This window comes from Merops nubicus, unplaced genomic scaffold (genome assembly GCF_000691845.1).
Source record: "Merops nubicus isolate BGI_N331 unplaced genomic scaffold, ASM69184v1 scaffold19247, whole genome shotgun sequence".
NCBI lineage: Eukaryota > Metazoa > Chordata > Aves > Coraciiformes > Meropidae > Merops > Merops nubicus.
The window spans coordinates 1-19,177 of record NW_008619813.1 but is presented as its reverse complement, the minus strand read 5'-3'; the positions used below and the strand labels follow the sequence as shown (position 1 = coordinate 19,177).

At 43.9% G+C, this 19,177-nt stretch overlaps 1 protein-coding gene across 1 annotated transcript; it reads right to left on the bottom strand.

Moving 5' to 3' along the window:
• Positions 1 to 17,390: 17,390 nt before the first annotated feature.
• ADNP2 (ADNP homeobox 2) lies at positions 17,391 to 19,169 on the bottom strand (the record flags this gene model as incomplete). Its single annotated transcript, XM_008943940.1, has 1 exon — positions 17,391 to 19,169. A coding segment is annotated over one exon (1,779 nt), but the record flags the coding sequence as incomplete, so codon positions are not given.
• Positions 19,170 to 19,177: the final 8 nt, after the last annotated feature.

Here is a 19,177-nt window from a genome sequence, read left to right as displayed (position 1 = left end):
CATAGAAGGAGATCAGGTGGGTCAAACCCACCCTCCATGAACCCAGCTTTGAAAAGGAAAAGAAAACCTGTCCCACACAGTCTCTCTCTTATCTTCTACCATACAAACAGAATTCAGGCAGGTTCATTTCCTTGTTTATTTTACATTCATGGCTGCTTCTCATTTCCCTTTTAATTCTACAGACTAATTTTGCATGCTCAGGGTTGCTTCTGGGATCAGCTAAAGTTACAGTCTAGTGTGAGGGAACAGAATCACTGTCATAAACTCTGTAAGCTGCAGTACCTAGTAGGGCAGCTCTTCCTCAGGCAGATACATTGCATGTATTTTCCTTGCTTGTGCTACTGGAGCAACCCTGTTAAGTCCATCTCTGCTCCAACTTATGTCTCCTCCTTTAGCAGAAATAGCCCAGAGTGTTACCAGGACTTAGGAAACAGGGGCTTGAGCCTTGCCAGCCTGGTCAGCTCTCACTCCGTGTACAGCAGCTGCTGTCAGACTCCTGGAGAGAGGAGGACTCTCTGAAATCAGGGAGGAGCTGCTTACCTCACAGGTGACATCCACTGCTGAACTAGAAGTTTCTTAACTTTCAAAGCTTTGGGCCTCCAGATATTCAGATTGATAAAACGTCATCGGAGGCAGCTTCCAAAGCTGTTAAAGAGACCTAGTACTAAATTGATTCCTGGGCTGCAGTAGAAGCTAAGGTGCAAAGATGGATTTCCTAACATGATTTCATAATTATCATCTTGTCACTGGGGGAATGGAGACCTGGGTTTTGTCAGGTTTCCCTGTTACTGCCATTCTTCTCTTCCCTTCCCATGAAAGAAATAAGTTTTCCCTGATTTGGAATAAAAAGCCAAATAAGGAGTAAATGCTGATTTTTCCAGTTGCAGATTTGAAGGCAGTATCTTGGTCCCTCACCCACATCACCCACTCCAGCTTGTATGTAGCTTCCTTCCTTCTGTTTTGCTATTACTCAGGGTTTGCACAGTAGTTTTCATAGTACCAGAGTCTATGATAAGAGCTCCAATATGTTTTCCAAGAAATACTCCCCAAAATTATGTAAATCTTACGTGCTGATGAGAATAAATCCAGTTTTCTTTCCTGAATTTTGCTATCTAGCAGCATTTTAGTTGGCAAAAAGATAATTATTTTTTTTCCCTCAGATTGAAGCTTGCAATAAAGAAGCAGAGAAGATAGAGTCACTGATAAACTCAGACAGTCCAACGCTAGCCTCACACGTGCCACTCTCAGCTCTAATTGCATCTCAAGTACAAGTTTCATTCAGTATTTCTTCTCCTTCTGTTAAAGTGGTGCCTGTTACGTGCTCCCTGATCATAAGCCTTTTAATCACATTGTCAGCATTAATATATATAACTGCTTAGAAATATGCATGAGTATTGCAGTGTTCTATATTGTGAAGGACATTCAGAATTGTTGATCACTGAACCAGAAAACAAAAACTGTAGGTTTGATGAAGTAATATTTTTCAATGAAGAACTAAAAGTATTTGGAATAATGCAAAAAGATTATTCTTTTATTCATTCCTAGTCATATGACTGTTTCAGCACAATTAGATTGTTTTCCATTTATCTTGGAAACAGAAAAATATTCTGGAATGTTCTGACATTATGGATTTATTGTTTTTGTGAGAAGGGATCTTATAAGGGTTTTTTCAGCTATGAAAAAAATAGTGGTTTGTATTTACTGAAGAACGTTAATTTTGTATTGTTCATATTTGTATTAGTGATAACAAAAAAGCATGCACCTATTTTAAACATCATTTTTGGAAGAAACAGATTGCTGCTACTTAATTACCTTACCAAAAATTTAAACTTTTATTCTCATGTAAATATGCTTCATATTTTATTATTAAGAAAGCTAACTAGGCTTGAGCCTATTTCAGTAGACATCTTTACTTGGACCAGTGAAGATCTGCAGGACATTGGGCTCAAAGCTTGTAAAATGACAATCAAGCTCTATACCAGTACCTGACTCCAGTGAAGAAAAATGTTCTTTTTATAGTTTTGTACATTTCAGAATCTCGTATTGGATGCAAAATTATAATGAATCTCAATATCTATATTTAAGTGCCATTTAAAATATTGCAGTATTTGCATGACACCTAATGAAATTTATACTTTAAATGTTTATACAAATGGTATGTTTTATTACTTATTGTATTTTATGCACCTGACCTTAGTCAACATGAAGTATCTTATATCAGTATTATCATAGCCAACTTTTGAAGTATATACAGAAAAAACTTATTTTGCCAAAATGCTGAATTTTTAAAGAAAGCACTGAAAACTTTTTGAACATGTATGTTGTTGTAGCATGTCTGTAGCAATTATTTTCTGCTAAATCTTTTAAATTTAAAAGTATTAAAGCTTTTTATTTTAATAAAACTTTGCCACATGTCCTTGTATATGAATGCACGTAAGGTTCTAGAATTCTGCAAAGCAGCATTGATTTTTCTCTCTCAAAGCAACACTGAGAACTAACTGCAGTCACATACAGTTGTGACTCACAGTTTAATGTCTTCAGGTAACATACATTTCAAGGAGGGGTTGGGGCTGCTTTTTTTTACCAAATGTGTCTCACATGCTGTCAGTTTTTGCTATGACTGTCAGACTCAGAGATGTCTTTATGGAGCAGTCATCCTCGGTTTTGATTGGGAAGGGGCTCCTCTCACCTACAGCTGAAAGTCTGCACAAATGTTAAGGGCAGAGTTACTGCCTCATTTGCACCTAAACTTTAAGGCTCAACCTCCTCCAAACCAAACTGAGCGACTAGATGTGTACACCTGCAAGCTGACAGAGCTTCTCTGAAATCCCAGTCAGTTTCTGTTCTAAGCATAGCTCTTCTTTTCTCTTCTTTGTCTCTTAAGGAGTGGAGAGCACTTTTATTTTTTAAGTGCAGTTGTACTTTATATGTAGTTTCTGAGTACTTCTGGTAGATGTGTACAAATGCAGATCATCTTTATGCAGAATGAAAAATACACACAGATATGTGTCTGTATATTTGTATAAATATGTTTATCTCACAGTTCCTTGTATAGAGCTCTGTATCAGCCTCTTCAGGAAGAGCACATTTGGCCATTCTAGAGGATTTAGCAGTTTAGCAATGAATCCAAATGTTGAGGGTTAACACTTTCAAGCTGGATTTGAAGTACAAATGGCAATCAACAAATCAAACTATTTGATCTTGCAACTTTATGTAATGCTCTGGATCAGCATCCCATGCCTGCAGCATTTGCTTAAGTGCTGCTCCTACCTGTGATGCTGGACTCGTGTCCCTGAACGTAGCTTTAAGAGCTCACTCAAGACGCAGGTGAATGAAAGATGAGAAATGCAAATATACATTGCAAAACTGGGGGGGGGAGAAAGCTCCAGTATTTTTAACTCAGTTTAGCTAAGTTAGCTCAGAAGAGTCATGTTAGCTTTTAACTTTCCCAAACAATATGGAGAGGCTACGTGCCTTTGATCCCTGAATTTAGATTCTGTTTTCATAAATACTATCTGACTGAAACTTGATTTTCCTAAAGGCCCAGGATACCACCACAAAACCATAGGCTGGCATTTACAAAACTTTTATAACTGAATTTTCTAGGGTAGTTTGTTTTCTACTATAGTCCCCAAAAGAAAAATGTTATTTGGAAATGCTGATTGTTTCTTCAGTTCATGGTTAGTGTAGTTATGGACTTCGCACTATAGAAGTGAATGATGTGCCCTGTCCCTTAACTGCTCCTCCTTGCTGCTGTGTGCTTTGCTGCAGCATATCAAAGGCCATGGGCATAGCTGGCCAAGTCTGGAGAGTTGCTCAGCGGGTTCAGTACACCGTTTTTAAGAATATGAAAACAGCTGGATAAGTCTTCTTCCATATGCTTGGAAGCTCTCCATAATCTCTATCATCCCATAGCTCTCCATCATCACTTCCCACTTATTTTTGTTTTTCCCATTAGTTGCAGTAGCTGTAACTTGAACATTTGCTTGCCAGTACAAATGAACTTTTCTTATACAGCACTTAAAGAATTACAAAATATTTGGCTATGTGGGTTTTACGGCAATTTAAAATTTTACAGCAATTTAAAAACAATCCAGTTTTGATCTCCTCTTCAGCAGAGTGCAGTCCCCTGCTGGAAATACAACCGTGTGCTCCACCACTTTGCCTCACAAGCATTAACTGCCCTGATGCCATGGTATAAATGATGGGTCTCCTCTGCCTGGCTCCCTTTTTAACCAGGTGCACACTAATGTGCATAGAAATGTTGAATTACCATGGCAGCTCTTTTCCTGTGTCCCATTCAATTAATGAGAAAATTGCAGAATACTAAAAGTATTTGCTAAAAATGAAATACTAAGAGTAAGATAGCTGCCTTACCTCCAGCCTGTGGCGTGAGGGTGTGCTGGCACAGCCAGTGGCACGGCTCCCGTCGCTGCTTGGGGGTGTGTGCCCCAGCCAGTGGCACGGCTCGTGCTGCTGCTTGTCCCCACACTGCCAGTCAGCAGTTCAGTTCTCCCAGACTTTTCTCTTTCCTTGTCTCTTTTTTCCCCTTCAAAACATAGGTGAAACAACCGCCATGGTTCCACAACTTTCTGTTTGAATTCTGATACCAAGTGGATACTTCCACTGTTCTTGACAAACTGCAAAAAGAAAAGGAGCTCAGCTAGCCACCCAAACTTTCTTCCAGTGTTTATCTCAACCCAGTTAGGAACCCATATTTTAAAAAGGGTATGGCAGTAACAGACACCTACTGCTTCTGGCTGGTACCAGCTCTGTTCTCATTGTTTTACAACTAGTGACCACCACGGATCTGGTATATAGAGCTGTGACACTAAGCACCCCAGCCACAATTTCATCCCTGTTGAGCTCTTCAGTCAAAGCCAATGAAATTACAGTCTCTAATCATATCACAAAATGAATGAATTATGGAACGTTGCCTTTCTAGCTTTAGAAGGTTGCAACTGGAGACATTGTACACACAGAAGGAGTCAGAGTCATGAACTCGTATTACAGAAGCACTGAATCACAGAATGGCAGGGGCTGAAGGGGACCTCTGGAGACACCCACCACCACCCTGCTAAAGCAGGTTATGCTGGAATATGTAGAGGTGGGGTTGAAAGTCTCCAGCGAAGGGGACTCCGCACCCTCTCTGGGCAGCCTATTCCAGTTCTCCATCACCCTTGAAGTAAATAAGTTTCTCCTTATTTTTAGTGGATTGTGTGTTCCACTTTGTGCCTATTGTCCCTTGTCCTATCACTGGTCACCACTGAAAAGAGTCTGGCCCCATCCTCTTGACATTGATAAGATCCTCTCTCAGTCTTCCATTACTCCAGGCTAAACAGACCCAGGTCTCTCAGCCTTTTCTTATAAGAGAGAGGCTCCAGTCCCCTGATCATCTTCACAGCTGTTTGTTGGACTCTCTCCAGTAGTCCCCTGTCTCTCTTGAACTGGGGAGCCCAAAACTGGATACAGTTCTCCAGATGTGACCTCACTAGGGCAGAGTAGAGAAGGAGGAGAACCTCCCTCAACCTGCTGGTCACACCCTTTGCTTAATGCACCCCAGGATACCCATGACCTTCTTGCCTACAAGAGCACACTGCTGGCTCATGGTTAACTTGTTCACCAGGACTCCCAGGTCCTCAGGGGAGCTGCTTTCCAGCAGGTCAACCCCAAACCTCTACTGGTGCATGGGGTTATTCCTCCCCAGGTGCAGGACCCTACACCTGCCCTTGTTGAACTTCATTGGGTTCCCCTCTGCCCACTCCTGTGTCAGCCACTCCCAGTTCTGTACCATCAGGAACCTTGCTGAGGGCACAGTCCACCCCTTCATCCAGGCTGTTGATGGATATGTTGAACAGGATTGAACCCAGTCCTGTACCCTGGGGAACAGGACTAGCTACAGGCCTCCAGCTAGACTCTGTGCTGCTGATCACAACCCTCTGAGCTCTGTTGTTGAGCCAGTTCTCAATCCACCTCACCGTCCACTCATCTAACCCACATTTCCTGTCCTGAGCTTCCCTATGATGATGTTATGGGAGACAGGGTTAAAAGCCTTGCTGAGCCAAAGCAAACCACCACCACTGCTCTCCCCTCATCTGCCCAGCTAGCCATACCATCCTAGAAGCCTGTCAGACCGATCAGGCATGATTTCCCCTTGATGACTCCATGTTGACTACTCCTGATAATATTCTTTTCCTCCACATGCTCAGAGATGACCTCCAGAATGAGCTGGTCCATCTTCTTTCCAGGGATGGAGATGAGGCTGACTCTAATTCCTGATAACCTCCACTCCTCAGGCACCTCTCCTGTTTCCCATGATCTTTACGGCATATAACTGGATTCTTATTGCAAAGGCTAACAGAAGAGAGATGGAACCTATTTCCATCAGTCCGTGATGTATCTGGGATGTGCCCCCATCAGCCAGTCCAAGCACGGACTGAGCCCTTCTCTGCCAGCTGGAGGAGCAACGCAGCGCTGGTGGCAGCCGTGGCTTGCTGTGGCTGTAGTAACAGGGCAGGCAAGTTCTGCTGTGCAACCCAAGTTACAAGTCTCCCAGGTTAGTTAGTTAGTTGTGATGCCAAAACAGCTAACACGGTCTTGATTGTAACACCACCAAATTATGTTACTCCATTATTTTGTTATTTTTATTTCATAACCGTTACCATTTTGTAAGCCCAAGGGGAACTTCTCTTGTTAATCATCAAGTGCTTTCCAGCAGCACAGCTGAATGTAAAGTTGGGTTACTGTGCCTACAATTTAGCTATTCAAACCACAGAGGTCTGTGGCTGAACCAGCCATCTATGGCTCCATCGCCCATGGAGAGAAATGAGCATTTTCAGGATGAATCTCTGATACACTTTAAATATGCGTTGTAGAAAGAAAGACTGTACCCTAGAAATGCCTGTCTGGTCAGAGGAGAGCTGCTCTCACTGGCCTAAGGAACAATGCACAGGGTATCATCTCCCCAACAGCGCTACATTTATCCAGGGTGCATTTTATTATTCTGGGAAATTATTTTTAGCAAGGTTTAAGGGGGCTCAAAAATATGGAAGGACAGGATTCCAATCCAATAATATACATCTGTCCAGTTCCTTGAGGGAAATATCTCTTGGCAAGTGTTTAAAAAACTTCAGAGGGAAACAACATGCGTGTAGGCAAGGGCCAGAGACTCAGGAACCCTTTTTGAACGTTTCACATCACTGTTACTGCATCGAGGACGTGGGCAGTACAGAAACGTGGCTTTAAGAACAGAACGTTCCCACTCCTCTGACTCCTCTTGCTCTGCTGGTGTAACACGTGTTCCACCAGGCCATGGTCACGTCTCCTTGTGTGCCCTGTGTGGGGTCTGGCTGAGCTGGATTTCCCATAGCAGCCTCCTGGTGCAGAGCTGTTGTGCTGGGAGTCAGAAGGGTGTTGGTAACACCCATGTTGTGACTGCCACTGAGCAGGGCTCACACAGCACCAAGGCTCTTTCTAACATTCCCCCCAGTGGGATGGGGGGGGCAGGAGCCTGGGGGGAACATAACCAGGACAGCTGACCAGAACTGGCCAAAGGGATATTCCAGACCACATGATGTCAGCTCAACTATAAAGCTGGTACAAAGGAGGAAGGGTGGGGCTCCTCTGCTAGATAGAAAAAAGCTGTAAAGAATGGGGGGGGGGGGGCGATACTTCTTGGTCCTCCAGAGCAACTGCTACATGTTTTGTGGCCCTGCTTCCCAGGAAGGGGCCAGACATCACCTGGGCAGGGCAAACAGAGAATAAATCTTTGGGTTTTTTCTTTGCTTCCACGTGCAGCATTGATGGCTTTGCTCTCTAGTTAAACTGCCTTTGTTTTCACCCACAAAGGGGTTTTGTCTCTATCTCATTTTCCTTTCCCCTTTTGCTCTGTGGAGGAAGGAGAGGAAAGGGGTAGGGTGACAGAGTGGCTTGGTGGGCACCTGGTGCTCAGCCAGGGTTAAGCCACCACATCCAGGCATTCATTTTATGCTATGCAGTCAGAAGAAGCACTACTCACACTTGCACTCAACAAGTAAATAAAATAAACCAGAAAACACCCACATTAAAAAGCAGACTGAGTTAACACCCCTGGAACCAATTCTGGAAGTGAACTAGTTCTTCAGTACTTGTTCTCAATTCCATAATAAAATTTCCAAGACTATTTCCTCTGAGTTTCCTTTGTAGAACTGTTGTACATCAGACATGAACTGACCCAGAAGAGACATGCATGCACCAGCACCATGCATGTAGCCACCGTGCCATAGCATGATACGCTGATTTTTAACTGCAGAGCAGATGTTCCACACAAGACCACAGAAGGAACATTCATTCTTAGTCAACCTATGTGCAGCGGCTGATGTCTTTGATAATGTTTTACTGCATACTGCAATAGACTTTTGTAATGGTTTGAAAACAAACCAGTGAGAGACTCCAAGTCAGAAATACAATTTAACAAGAAAAAAAAAAAAAAATAAAAGCAATAATACAAAGGAAAACCACAGACAGAGTCAGAATACAACCTGATACTCTGTAGTGAGGGTGGTGGTAGCAGTCCAGATGAAACAGTGGTCTCGTAGAAAAGATCTGGTAGCTCTTGTCCTCTGGAAATCCAGTGGGTAAGGCCTCTGTGCTGTACTGAACCCCAGTTTATATCCAGGTGGGAGCACTTGGCTCCTCCCCCTGGGTGGAGCATCTCACAATGGGTTGATATCAGTCTATGAGTCATGCAGTGGGTCCTTGATGGTCCATTAAACAGAAATAGCTCCTGGGGGGAGTTCTGTATGAGTCATGGGGCGAGGCATGGATGGGCCCATTAACAGGGAGGACTCCTCCTGCTGGGTGGGAAGGTGTTAACATCTCCCCTGACCTTGAACCTCTTTCCTTATCTGTTATAGCCTGGGGTGTGAGGTCTGTCCTGGGCAGCTGCTACCCATGATTTTCTTAACAGCCCATGAGCACTGACATAGAGAGTATAGAATATACAGTTTTGGTTCTACCCACATAAGGATAAACTGGTCCCAGCCCCTGTAACCATGACAACTTTTAACTCCATCAGCATTGCTGGAGGCCAGCTTTCCAAGGCCACGTTCATACCCCAGCGAGAGATGTGAAGGACAGCCAAAAGGAAAACATGCCCCCTGCTAAAGGCAGGGGAGGGCTGAGGACAGAGGACAGACAAGGCTGAGCCACTCAAGGCTTTCTTCACCTCAGACTTTACCAGTAAGGCTGGGCTTCATAAATCCCAGGTGCCCGAGACCAGAGGGGAGGTGGCAGCAGGGAAGGCATACTCCTGGTGGAGGAAGACTTTAAACACAGTGGACATTCCTAAGGCCACGGGCCTGGAGGGCTTGAATGCACGTGCAGCACCAGCGCGACGAAGGGCTGGAGCACCTCACGTATGAGGGCAGGCTGAGAAGCAGGGACGGGTCGGTTTGGAGAGGTCTCAGAGGGATGGGATCAATGTGTACGGATGCCTGAGGGGAGGGAATGGAAAAATGGGAGCCAGGCCCATGTCAGCAGAGCCTGCTGATGGGACAAGAAGCAATGGGCACAAATGAGAAACCTCAAATTCCACCTGAACACAAGAAAACACTTTTTTCTGGGAGATTAGTCAAATACTGGCACAGGTTGCCCAGAAAGGCTGAAAACATTTTCCACCCTTGAAGATATTCAAGACATGATGGGATGCAGTCCTGGGCTTTAGGTGGCCCTGCTCTGAGCAGGAGGTTGGAGTAGATGATCTGAAGAGGTCTCTTCCCACCTCAACCATTCTGTTACTCTGTAATAAAGCTCTGAGTAGCTGAAAAGTAGCACATTCAGCATTCCCACAGAGTCACTGCCATGTTTTTTCTAAGGTGTCAAACACCCTGTCTGGTGGATGCAGCACAGTGTTGGCTACAGGTGAGCTGAAGGTAAAACATTGCAAAAGGTATTTTGGTATCTGTTACGATATGTGATGCTGCAATGGAACTGTTGATCTGTAATTACCTTGCAAAGAGAAAATGTCACATGGATTAGAGCTTCACATACTGGAAATAGGCACATGTAAAAAAATGCAAAGCAAGTAAAGAGTGCAGCAAAATGGTTAGAATTGTTCTGGTTGGAAAAGCCTTTCAAAATCATCAAATCCAACTGTTGACCCAGCCCTGCCAGGTCACCACTAAATCATGGCCTTAAGTCCCACATCTACATATCTTTTGAATACCTCCAGGGATGGTGACTCCACAGGCAAGCTGTTCCAGTGCTTGACAACCTGGAACAAATCTTTTTAGGGGAAGAATTTTTTTCCTCAATATCTAATCTAAACCTCCCCTGGCACAACTTGAGGCCATTTCCTATTGTCTACATGGTAGAATAGACTAACCCCCCACCTTGCTACAACCTCCTTTCAGGCAGTGGTAGAGAATGAGAACGTCTCCCTTGAGCCTGCTTTTCTCCAGGCTAAACAATCCCAGTTCCCTCAGCAGCTCCTTGGAAGACTTGTTTGCTAGACCCTTCACCAGCTTCATTGTCCCTCTTTGGACATGCTCCAGCACCTCAGTGTCTTTCTTGTTGTGAGCGACCCAGAACTGAACACAGTACTGAAGCTGTAGTCTCACAGTGCCAAATACAGGGGACAATCACTTCCCTCTCCTGCTGGCCACACTATTTCTGATACAACCCAGAATGCTGTTGGCTTTCTTGGCCACACTGCTTGCTCATATTCAGCCAGTTGTCCACCACCAAACCCAGGTCCCTTTTGGCTGAGCGCCTTTGGAGCCACTCCTCCCCAGGCCTGGAGCATTGTCTGGGGTTGCTGTAGCCTAAGTGCAGGACCCAGCACTTGCCCTTGTTGAACCTCCTACCACTGGCCTGGGCACACCAATCCAGGTCCCTCTGTAGAGCTTCCTTACCTTCACGCAGATCAACACACAGAGCCAACTGGGAGTCATCTGCAAACTTGCCCTCGATCCCCTGATCCAGATCAAGACACTGAAGAGAACCGGCCCCAGTACTGAGCCCTGGGGGCCACTTGTGACCGGCTGCCGACTGGATTTAACTCCGTTCACCACCACGCTCTGGGCCGGGCCATCCAGTCAACTTGTTAGCCAGCAAAACGCACACCCCCCCAAGCCAGGAGCAGCCAGTTTCTCCAGGAGAACGCTGTGGGAAACAGCACTCAGCAGCCTTACTAACGTCCAGGGAAATCACATCCACAGCCTCTCCCCCAGCCACTGATCCATCAAGCGCTACCTATTACTTGGGGAGTTCAAACCACAATTTAGTAGCAATAGTTCTGTAGGTGAAAAGAGTCAAATAAGTTGAAAATGTATCACATATGTATTGCATATTTCTCAAAGTTAAATATATTTCCTTATATATTATGGTCTTTCCTGCACTGTGAAATGGTCTTGCCCAAAATTCACAGGTTAGCAAGAGTCACAGCCATAACTCAGGTGTCTCTGCTTCAAACATTTAACACCCAGATTCCTTGTCTAGGATTTAGAATGTTCACTTCAGACTGTTTGTGCTAGACCTTTGCATTTCTTTTTCAATATTTGTATTTATTTATGGCTTCAAAATGCTGATCTTTTAATACAGAAATCCTCTGCTCTCTGAAACATATGAATTTCACAGGTAATCATTACTCTTAACATCTTCACTAACTGACAAGATTTTTTGTATTACCTCAACAATTTTCACAAGACAGATGTAGTATGTGCTAAGGGTTTTTTTTAGAAACGCTTCTGTGGACTGTAACAGTGTAACAGGAACTGAAAGTTCTGTAGCAAAAGCCAGAAATTGCGTGGCACAGGGTGGGAGACATTTCCTTTGATGGGCTCAGGGGGTCATCATGTTTTCCTGGTATTAAAACTTCAACCCTAAAATCAAAAGCACAAACACTGTGGCCAGGGTTGTGTTTCCCCACAGAAATCCTATAGGTGGCAACTGAATGTAAGTTTCATTGCACTTCAGCTGCTTTTAATTTAGAAGGCATGCAAGTGGTTGGGATTTCTTTTTTTTTTTAAGCTAGCACTTTTCTACCACTTTAGTCCTACCTCTGCACCACTTCCCAAAATCGAATCTGCACAGGCCTGGTAAGTCTCTCTCACTTTACATGCATTTATTTTCTCCTGCAAATGCCCATCAGGAAGTATTTCAGGACTGACCCAACAATGTAAATCTCCAGTACCTAAACTGGCACACTGCAATCGAATGGCTTTTGAGAAGCATACCTGACATCGAGGACATGTATGGATGTATTTAACTGTTGGCATTGAAATGAGCCAAATCTGCAACAATCATTTTTGTCACTAGTGATGTACAAAGTTCATATAACTGAGCATTTCAATATGCTAATCAGATGCAGCCATAGACACACACACACACTCTCAAGGTTTCAACCCGTGTGGGCAAAGAAGGATTTTTAAGATTTGTTTAAGAAAACTCTGATTGTTCAAGAAACTTGCAGGCACAGACATGAAAATGTCACAAATTACAGTAAATTCAACATTACTGCCTTAATTCAGAAGAGGGAAAATCAGCAAATGAGGAAACTATATTTCCTCAGCTGGACATGCTGCCAGAGAAGACCAGAAAGGACAAGAGAAGCTAAACCTTACATAGCATGTGTGGTGATGTCAGGAGCTGCTGGGCCTTTTGTCTGTCATTCAGAAAGGACTTTATGTCTTAATAGTATCCTAAAATCTGAATAACAACCAGCAGATGTCAGCACCACTTTTCCTCTGGCATGGGGGCTCCACAAGGGGAGGACAGGAAAAACCGGCCAGCAGCCCAGGTGCACTGACCCAGACCCCGTTGACAGAGCCAACATCCAGCCCCCTGCTGAGGATCACCAGGGCACAGGCCCCTTGCTCCAGCTACAGCCACGTGGAGCTGTTTGATCTGCACCCACCTGGGAGCAGGGTATATAAGCTGCTGCTGAAAAGAAGATGCTCCTGGAGGCAGGGACAGCCCTGGGCTGAGCCTGGCCCGAGCCTCTGCTCCTGCCTTGCTGGGGTCCCTCGTGCGTGCTCCCAACCCGCCCCAGCTCCAGGCAGTCAGACAGTGCCGCCGGAGCTTCAGGCACCTCCTCCACGAGCCTCTCCGCGCAGGGACCTCTGCTCCAGCCTCTGGGAGTCTCAGACTGCACACCTAGTGTTAGAGACCGCAGCTCAGACCCCACAGGCACGGGGCAGGCGAGGGGAAGCTGACCTGTCACACAAGCACAGAGTTATTCGGCAGCACAGAGGGAGGGGAAAGAAAGGGAATCGCCCTCGCAGGTTTTATACCTGCTCAGGCCTCCTCATCGACAGGACTTCCAGCACAGCTCACACCTCCCACCTCAGCTGCTCTGCTTTGTCTGAAACTGCCTGTGTAAATCTTTGCCCTTCTAATTATTTTAAAAATCCAACTCCTTCAACCTGCAGAGAGGGAACAGGTCTGGCCCCACCAGCCACACATCTGTAATCAAAGTTTTTATGGATGTAGATTTCCCAGAGGGAAATCTGTATTTCTCAGCACGATGCAAAAACTCCATCTACAGCATGAGAATCTGGCCAGCCAAAACCCAAGTCAATCTAACAATGTTTGGTCACAGAGTAGCACAAAGCGAAAGTTTTACACAAATAACAGATGTAGTGGACAGTTGCCACTCCTCTTCGCCTACTCTAAAACGAAACAGAAAGTGGTTAGAAAGTGTGAAATTCACACCAATACTCTCAGCTGTTTCTGTAAGCAGTTGACCCTCACTGCTCTAGACTGCAGGTTTTTTCCCCCATGTATCTGTACTTACTATTAGCATCAAGTATCTTCCCTAGAAAAATCTGCCAGAGTTAAGCTTGACAAATGTTTGAAAATGGCACAGCCAGCAGCAGTAGAATTACAGTTTTATAGAGGTATTTGTTGGCAATGGCACAGCCAGAATTCTATTTAACAGCTACTTAAATAGACTCAGCTTTCCTGAACAACTTAAAATAGTGAAAAGTTTGACGTGATGGTGAGCTGTTGTACTCTACACAAGAATACAGTACTCAAAGCCAATCACAAAGATGTTTTGGGTTTTGTCTCCTTCCAAAACATGTTTATGAAACAATATTAACTCCCAGCACGTGAATACAGAAAAAAACACGACCAAGTCACATTATAAAAACCCTTCCCACTACATATTCAAATAATGTTACCACACTATTTCACAAGCATGATTTTTCTGCTCAAAAACTCAAGATAACCCAATAAAATATTTCTTGAACACAGCAACCTCTCCAAACCAATACATTTCAGAGGCAGAGTTCATGCAGGTAGGTTTGATTTTTGTTGGTTTTTTTTTTTTTTTTTAATTCCCATAAGAAACAAGTACTTTCTACAATCATCCTGCAGAACAAACTCTTATTCTTCCCAGCTGGCAGAGCTTCATCTATGCTCTTCAAGGACCTGCACGATCTACACCACCTGCTGCAGACAGCAGCTCCTTTAGTAGATTTATTTTCCCCACAGCCTACACTAGAGTGTCAGGCTCTGTCCCTAGAAAAGTGCCAGAGGCATCTCCCATGCTGCCCACACCCAGCGCAGGACAGGGCCAGCAGGATCCTTCCAGGCCAACACTTCTTAGCCACATGGCCCCAGGTGTGAGGAGCCTGCAGCACAAGCCTAGTTCAGCCGAAGTCGCTGATTTCACTTGGCTGTTTTCAGGCTCCTTGGCTCCTGTGAAACCCGTGACCATACTGTGCCTCGGGCACGACTTCCACCACTGCAAAATTCACGGGCTTTGTTTCTACAGCCTTCACTTAATGGGAGCAGGAGCATTTAGTGACAGCAAACTAGTAACAAGATTTAAGAACATCACTCTCTAGGAAAATCTGTCAGTACTTGACATAGTAAAAGGTATTACCATAATGTACTAAATTCTACCAAAAGCACCTGATACAAGTTCTAGGTCCTACTTTCCTTTTTTGTCTTTTAGCAGCTATTTTGCACTAAAAGAAACTTGCACGTAATGTTCCCCAAATAAAAAGGACAGGGGAGGAGAGAGGTAATCATTTGCACACACACCTAAGGGCAAGTTTAAAAGCTGGTTTATTTGAAACTGTGAAATCAAAGTCCAATAAATAGAATGCTTACATTACCACTGGACACTGTGTAGGAAAACTCTGGCAAGACTGGATCCTTAGTGCCCCATGCATGGGTGAACCCTGAAATGACTTTCCAGCTCCCTGGCCCAAGCCACACTGCAGTCTCAAGAACAAACTTTAACTGTCCACAGCAAGCCTTCCCCAGACGCACACTGCCAAATTCCTCCGATGGAATTTCACCAGTACCAGCAGAACTACCTCAAAGATTACTGGGCTCACAGGATCGAGGTTTTAAGAGTGAAAATGAATGTCTAGATTTCAGAATATCTATAGTGAATCCCTCTTCCTCACTCAGAGCCTTTCACACTGGTTCATGAACTGTGCTGTGCCCAAATACATATTTAATTTTTATTTTAGTGAGCTATTATTAGGCTTTAAGAGCACAATACTTCTCACTCACTGCCACTCTTTGAGGTGGGACATGCTGGCGATCCCATAAATGGTTCTTATGTTTGTCCAACGCTGCTGTTAAATGACTAAGTTTTTCCAAATAGCAGAACCTCTCAGTTTAAGTAACTGCATGTTACATATACAGTAAAATTCTTTGAAGAGGTCAATATTAAAATACCAAGTTTATATCCAAAATAGAATTTCAAACAGCTTATAGAACCTCAGGTGGACTATCACCAAATTCTGCTAAAAATGTCGCATCCTTCTAGAAACAGCACAAAAAACAACTCTGTACCTCTTTAAAAACTATTGCACAAGGGCTAAAGTATGGTACTACTTATAAAAACAAACAAGCAAACAAACAAAAAAACACGGAAATAAGTTTGGGCCTACCACCCTTTTCTTGTAGCACTGGCACAAGTGATCTGGCAGAAGAGTCTCCTATTTTATTATTTTTTCTTCTGGGAAAGAAGGGTGGGGGAAGGGGGGTGAAGAGGAAGAAGAAAAAATAGTGTGTATTCTAGGTCACTCATTATATGACAAACACTGGAGGCAGATGATACCAAGCATCTCCAGGACGGAAGGACAGTACTCAGCAAGGCCTCAATGGGGCCACCCATACTACAGTTTGTTCAACTCAAGTGAACCTTCTCAACAGCTTCTCTGGAATCTGCAATAGGGATGCTAGTTCTTGCTGGACAAGGTAAGTCCATACGACTCTTCTACTTTCTATACGACAATTAAAAACAATCACTACGTGAATATCATTGGTTCAGGTACTCAGCAGATTAAAGTCTTGGAGCTACCAATTAATCCAGTTTCAATTTGTACAATTTCTGACTCAACGGGTTTCAAAGCCACCTCCTAACTTCCTGGGGAGGAGGCCCTGCTCAGCTGCCACCTCACGCAACAGCGACTGCAAATAAAAAACAGATTTTTGACCAAACTTTGGTGGTGTCCAGGTATGGCTTCTACAGAAAAGTGATGTGCACACAAGTCATGTACTCTGTGCATCAAAACAGATAATCTGACACTTGCCAATGCAGTTTTGCTTTTTGAAAAAGAAACAAAACCAAACGCTGTTACCAAGCTTTGAACAAAAGGTATTTGAACAACCAGGCTTCAACACCAACAAAAAGAGTAAACACTTCTGATTAGCAAGATCAATTTAACAGATAATAAAACAACCATTTCAAGGCAGTTAATTATAACAGGTCAACAGGCACCCCCCAAGCCCCTCAGTCCCCACCATGTTAATACCACTTAGATACCAGTCACCATGTTTAACTGGCACAGATATTTTGACTGAGGGGAAAAAAAAAGACTGCACTGCCCTGTATTTTATTGCTACCAATGCACTGGGAATCTGAAGGGGCAATGGATGTAAAGACTACAATCAATTCTTCAGTAGGTAAAAAAAAAAAAGAGGTTGAAAAAAATCAGGACTGAAAACCACAAATAATCAAATAGATTTTTTCACATTGTTTGCCTTAGTATTTTAACCAACATTATACATTTTATTGTTTAGAAAAGATGACATTGCAGAAAAATAAAATAAAATTTGTTTTTAACAGGACAAATGTTTCACATGATGGTATAAAAAGGGCAATGGGAGCCTGGGGGAGAAGAAGGGGAAATGGAACAAAACCAAAACCACTACTCCAGAAAAAGTAAAAAGCTAAAACTAATTCCAGATGTGCAAGTCTGAAGGTTTTAGCTTTTTCAAATACACAACTATTGTGCCTTTCACAACAACAGTCACAACTGAACAAGACTCTGTTCTACTGCATCCTTCAACAGGCCAGTCTGCAAGTTAAAACAAATACAATAAACTGCTAAATCAATAAGTATTTAATTATGGATTGCTTTTAGATGTTATAAAAAGCCTGTTTACATATCTAATGTTTGATCTTTTATACTCAAACTGTGCTTAATATTTTTTAGTTCAGACATACTGAAACCCAGCAGCACAGATGGTTTGTGATTATTTATTTCCTTCAGGCATATACTCCTCTTTTTTCCAAAGAATGACCCAACATCAATTTTCCATCTGTATAGCAGCGAGGAAAGTAATTCCAACTCTTTTTTAGAAGGATATGGCCTCTCATGAAAGTAGTCTGTCAAAAACTGTTTTTGAGCCTCATATGAATTGTGATCATACTGTTTAGGGTCCACTGCTAGGATGCGAAGCTCTTCACTAGAAGGAAGCTTCCTCATCTCAGTCCTAGAATTAACCTTCTGTCGTTTGAAAGGCACTACCCTGGGATTCACTTCTTTTTCTGAAGACAAAGCTATGCCAGTACTTAAGCTCGCAGGTTGCTGTTCCTTATTTCCTTGGTCTCCTGCAATGAAAGACTCCAACTGCTTTCTTTTCAGCAGCACTGAGTCATGCTTTTCACCATTCACAAGCAGCAAGTCCTTCTTCTCGGTACGGTCAAGCTGCATCTTCATGCTGGAGTTGCTGTTTTTAGGAGCACTTCTACAACGGAGCAGATGTACAGCAATGGCTGTCAGAGTCATATTGCCAGTGTACACACCACAACAGTGGATGCACTTGAAAGCAGGGGACTTCAAAATTGTATGTACAGTTGGCATTATATGATGCCGCTCTTTCAAATGCTTTTCATACGTTTCTTTGCTAACAAAAGTACCAAAGCAGAAGGGACAGGTCAATGCTTTTTGCTTCCATCTGCTGTTCACTTCTGCTGTCTGAGGTTTCACTTTGATGTAAAGGGGGACAAGCGTCCTCGAATTTAGTCCGGCGAGCACTGCTAAATGTATTTCTCTTTCACCAACGTCTTCTTTTGGTAACATCATACTGAAATCAAAGTGTGGAAATACAAGGTTACCCTGAGCATCATCACCTAGCTGAAATCCTCTGTTGCTGTAATCTGTATGTAGCTGCTTTTTCCCATTGTGTGTGGTTTTATTGTGCTCCACGAGGCCTTTTAAGTCATGGAAAGTAACAGTGCAAAACAAGCAAGCTAAACCATGCATCAAGAGATGTTTCATGAGCTCTTCCTCACAGAGAAAACACTTACAAGAGAAACACCGGACCGTTTTTTCTGTTATCCACCTTAGAAAGGGTGCACAAGCTGCAAGTTTGTCAGGTTCTGCGGTTTCCTCCATTTTCACTTCACCAGGTTTGTGGGCCACCTCCATGTGCACCTGGTAGACATTTGATGGGAAAAGCTCATTACAAACAGGACAAGTCTTCCACTGCTTAGCCTGTCTGGCAGCCTGACTTGTTTCAGGACCAGGTGGAGAGGTTTGTAACATTGCATTCGGGGATGCTAAAACCACTGGAGGCGAGGGCGTGCTAGCCGGGGGCTGGGACAACTGAGTCACCATCCCAGACTGCATTAGCTGGATGGGCACCTGTGGCGGTGTCACAGTCGCTACTCCACCACCATCAGGTACAGGCAAAGTGACCGGAACCGGGGCCAGCGTGTACACAGGTATCCCATTGACCTGCTTACCGGTTGGAACCAACTGCCTAAGAATGGAACCTGCAGTCAAAAACGTCGTGTTCTGAGACACTGCGGGCTGAAGCGGCTGATTTATTGGGATAACTGCTGGGGCAACAGGCTGATTAAGCTGAAGGAACCCAGGTCTGACAGGCTGTCTGACAGGCACCACCCCCGAGGCGACAGGCTGGTTAAGCTGGAGAAGGCCCG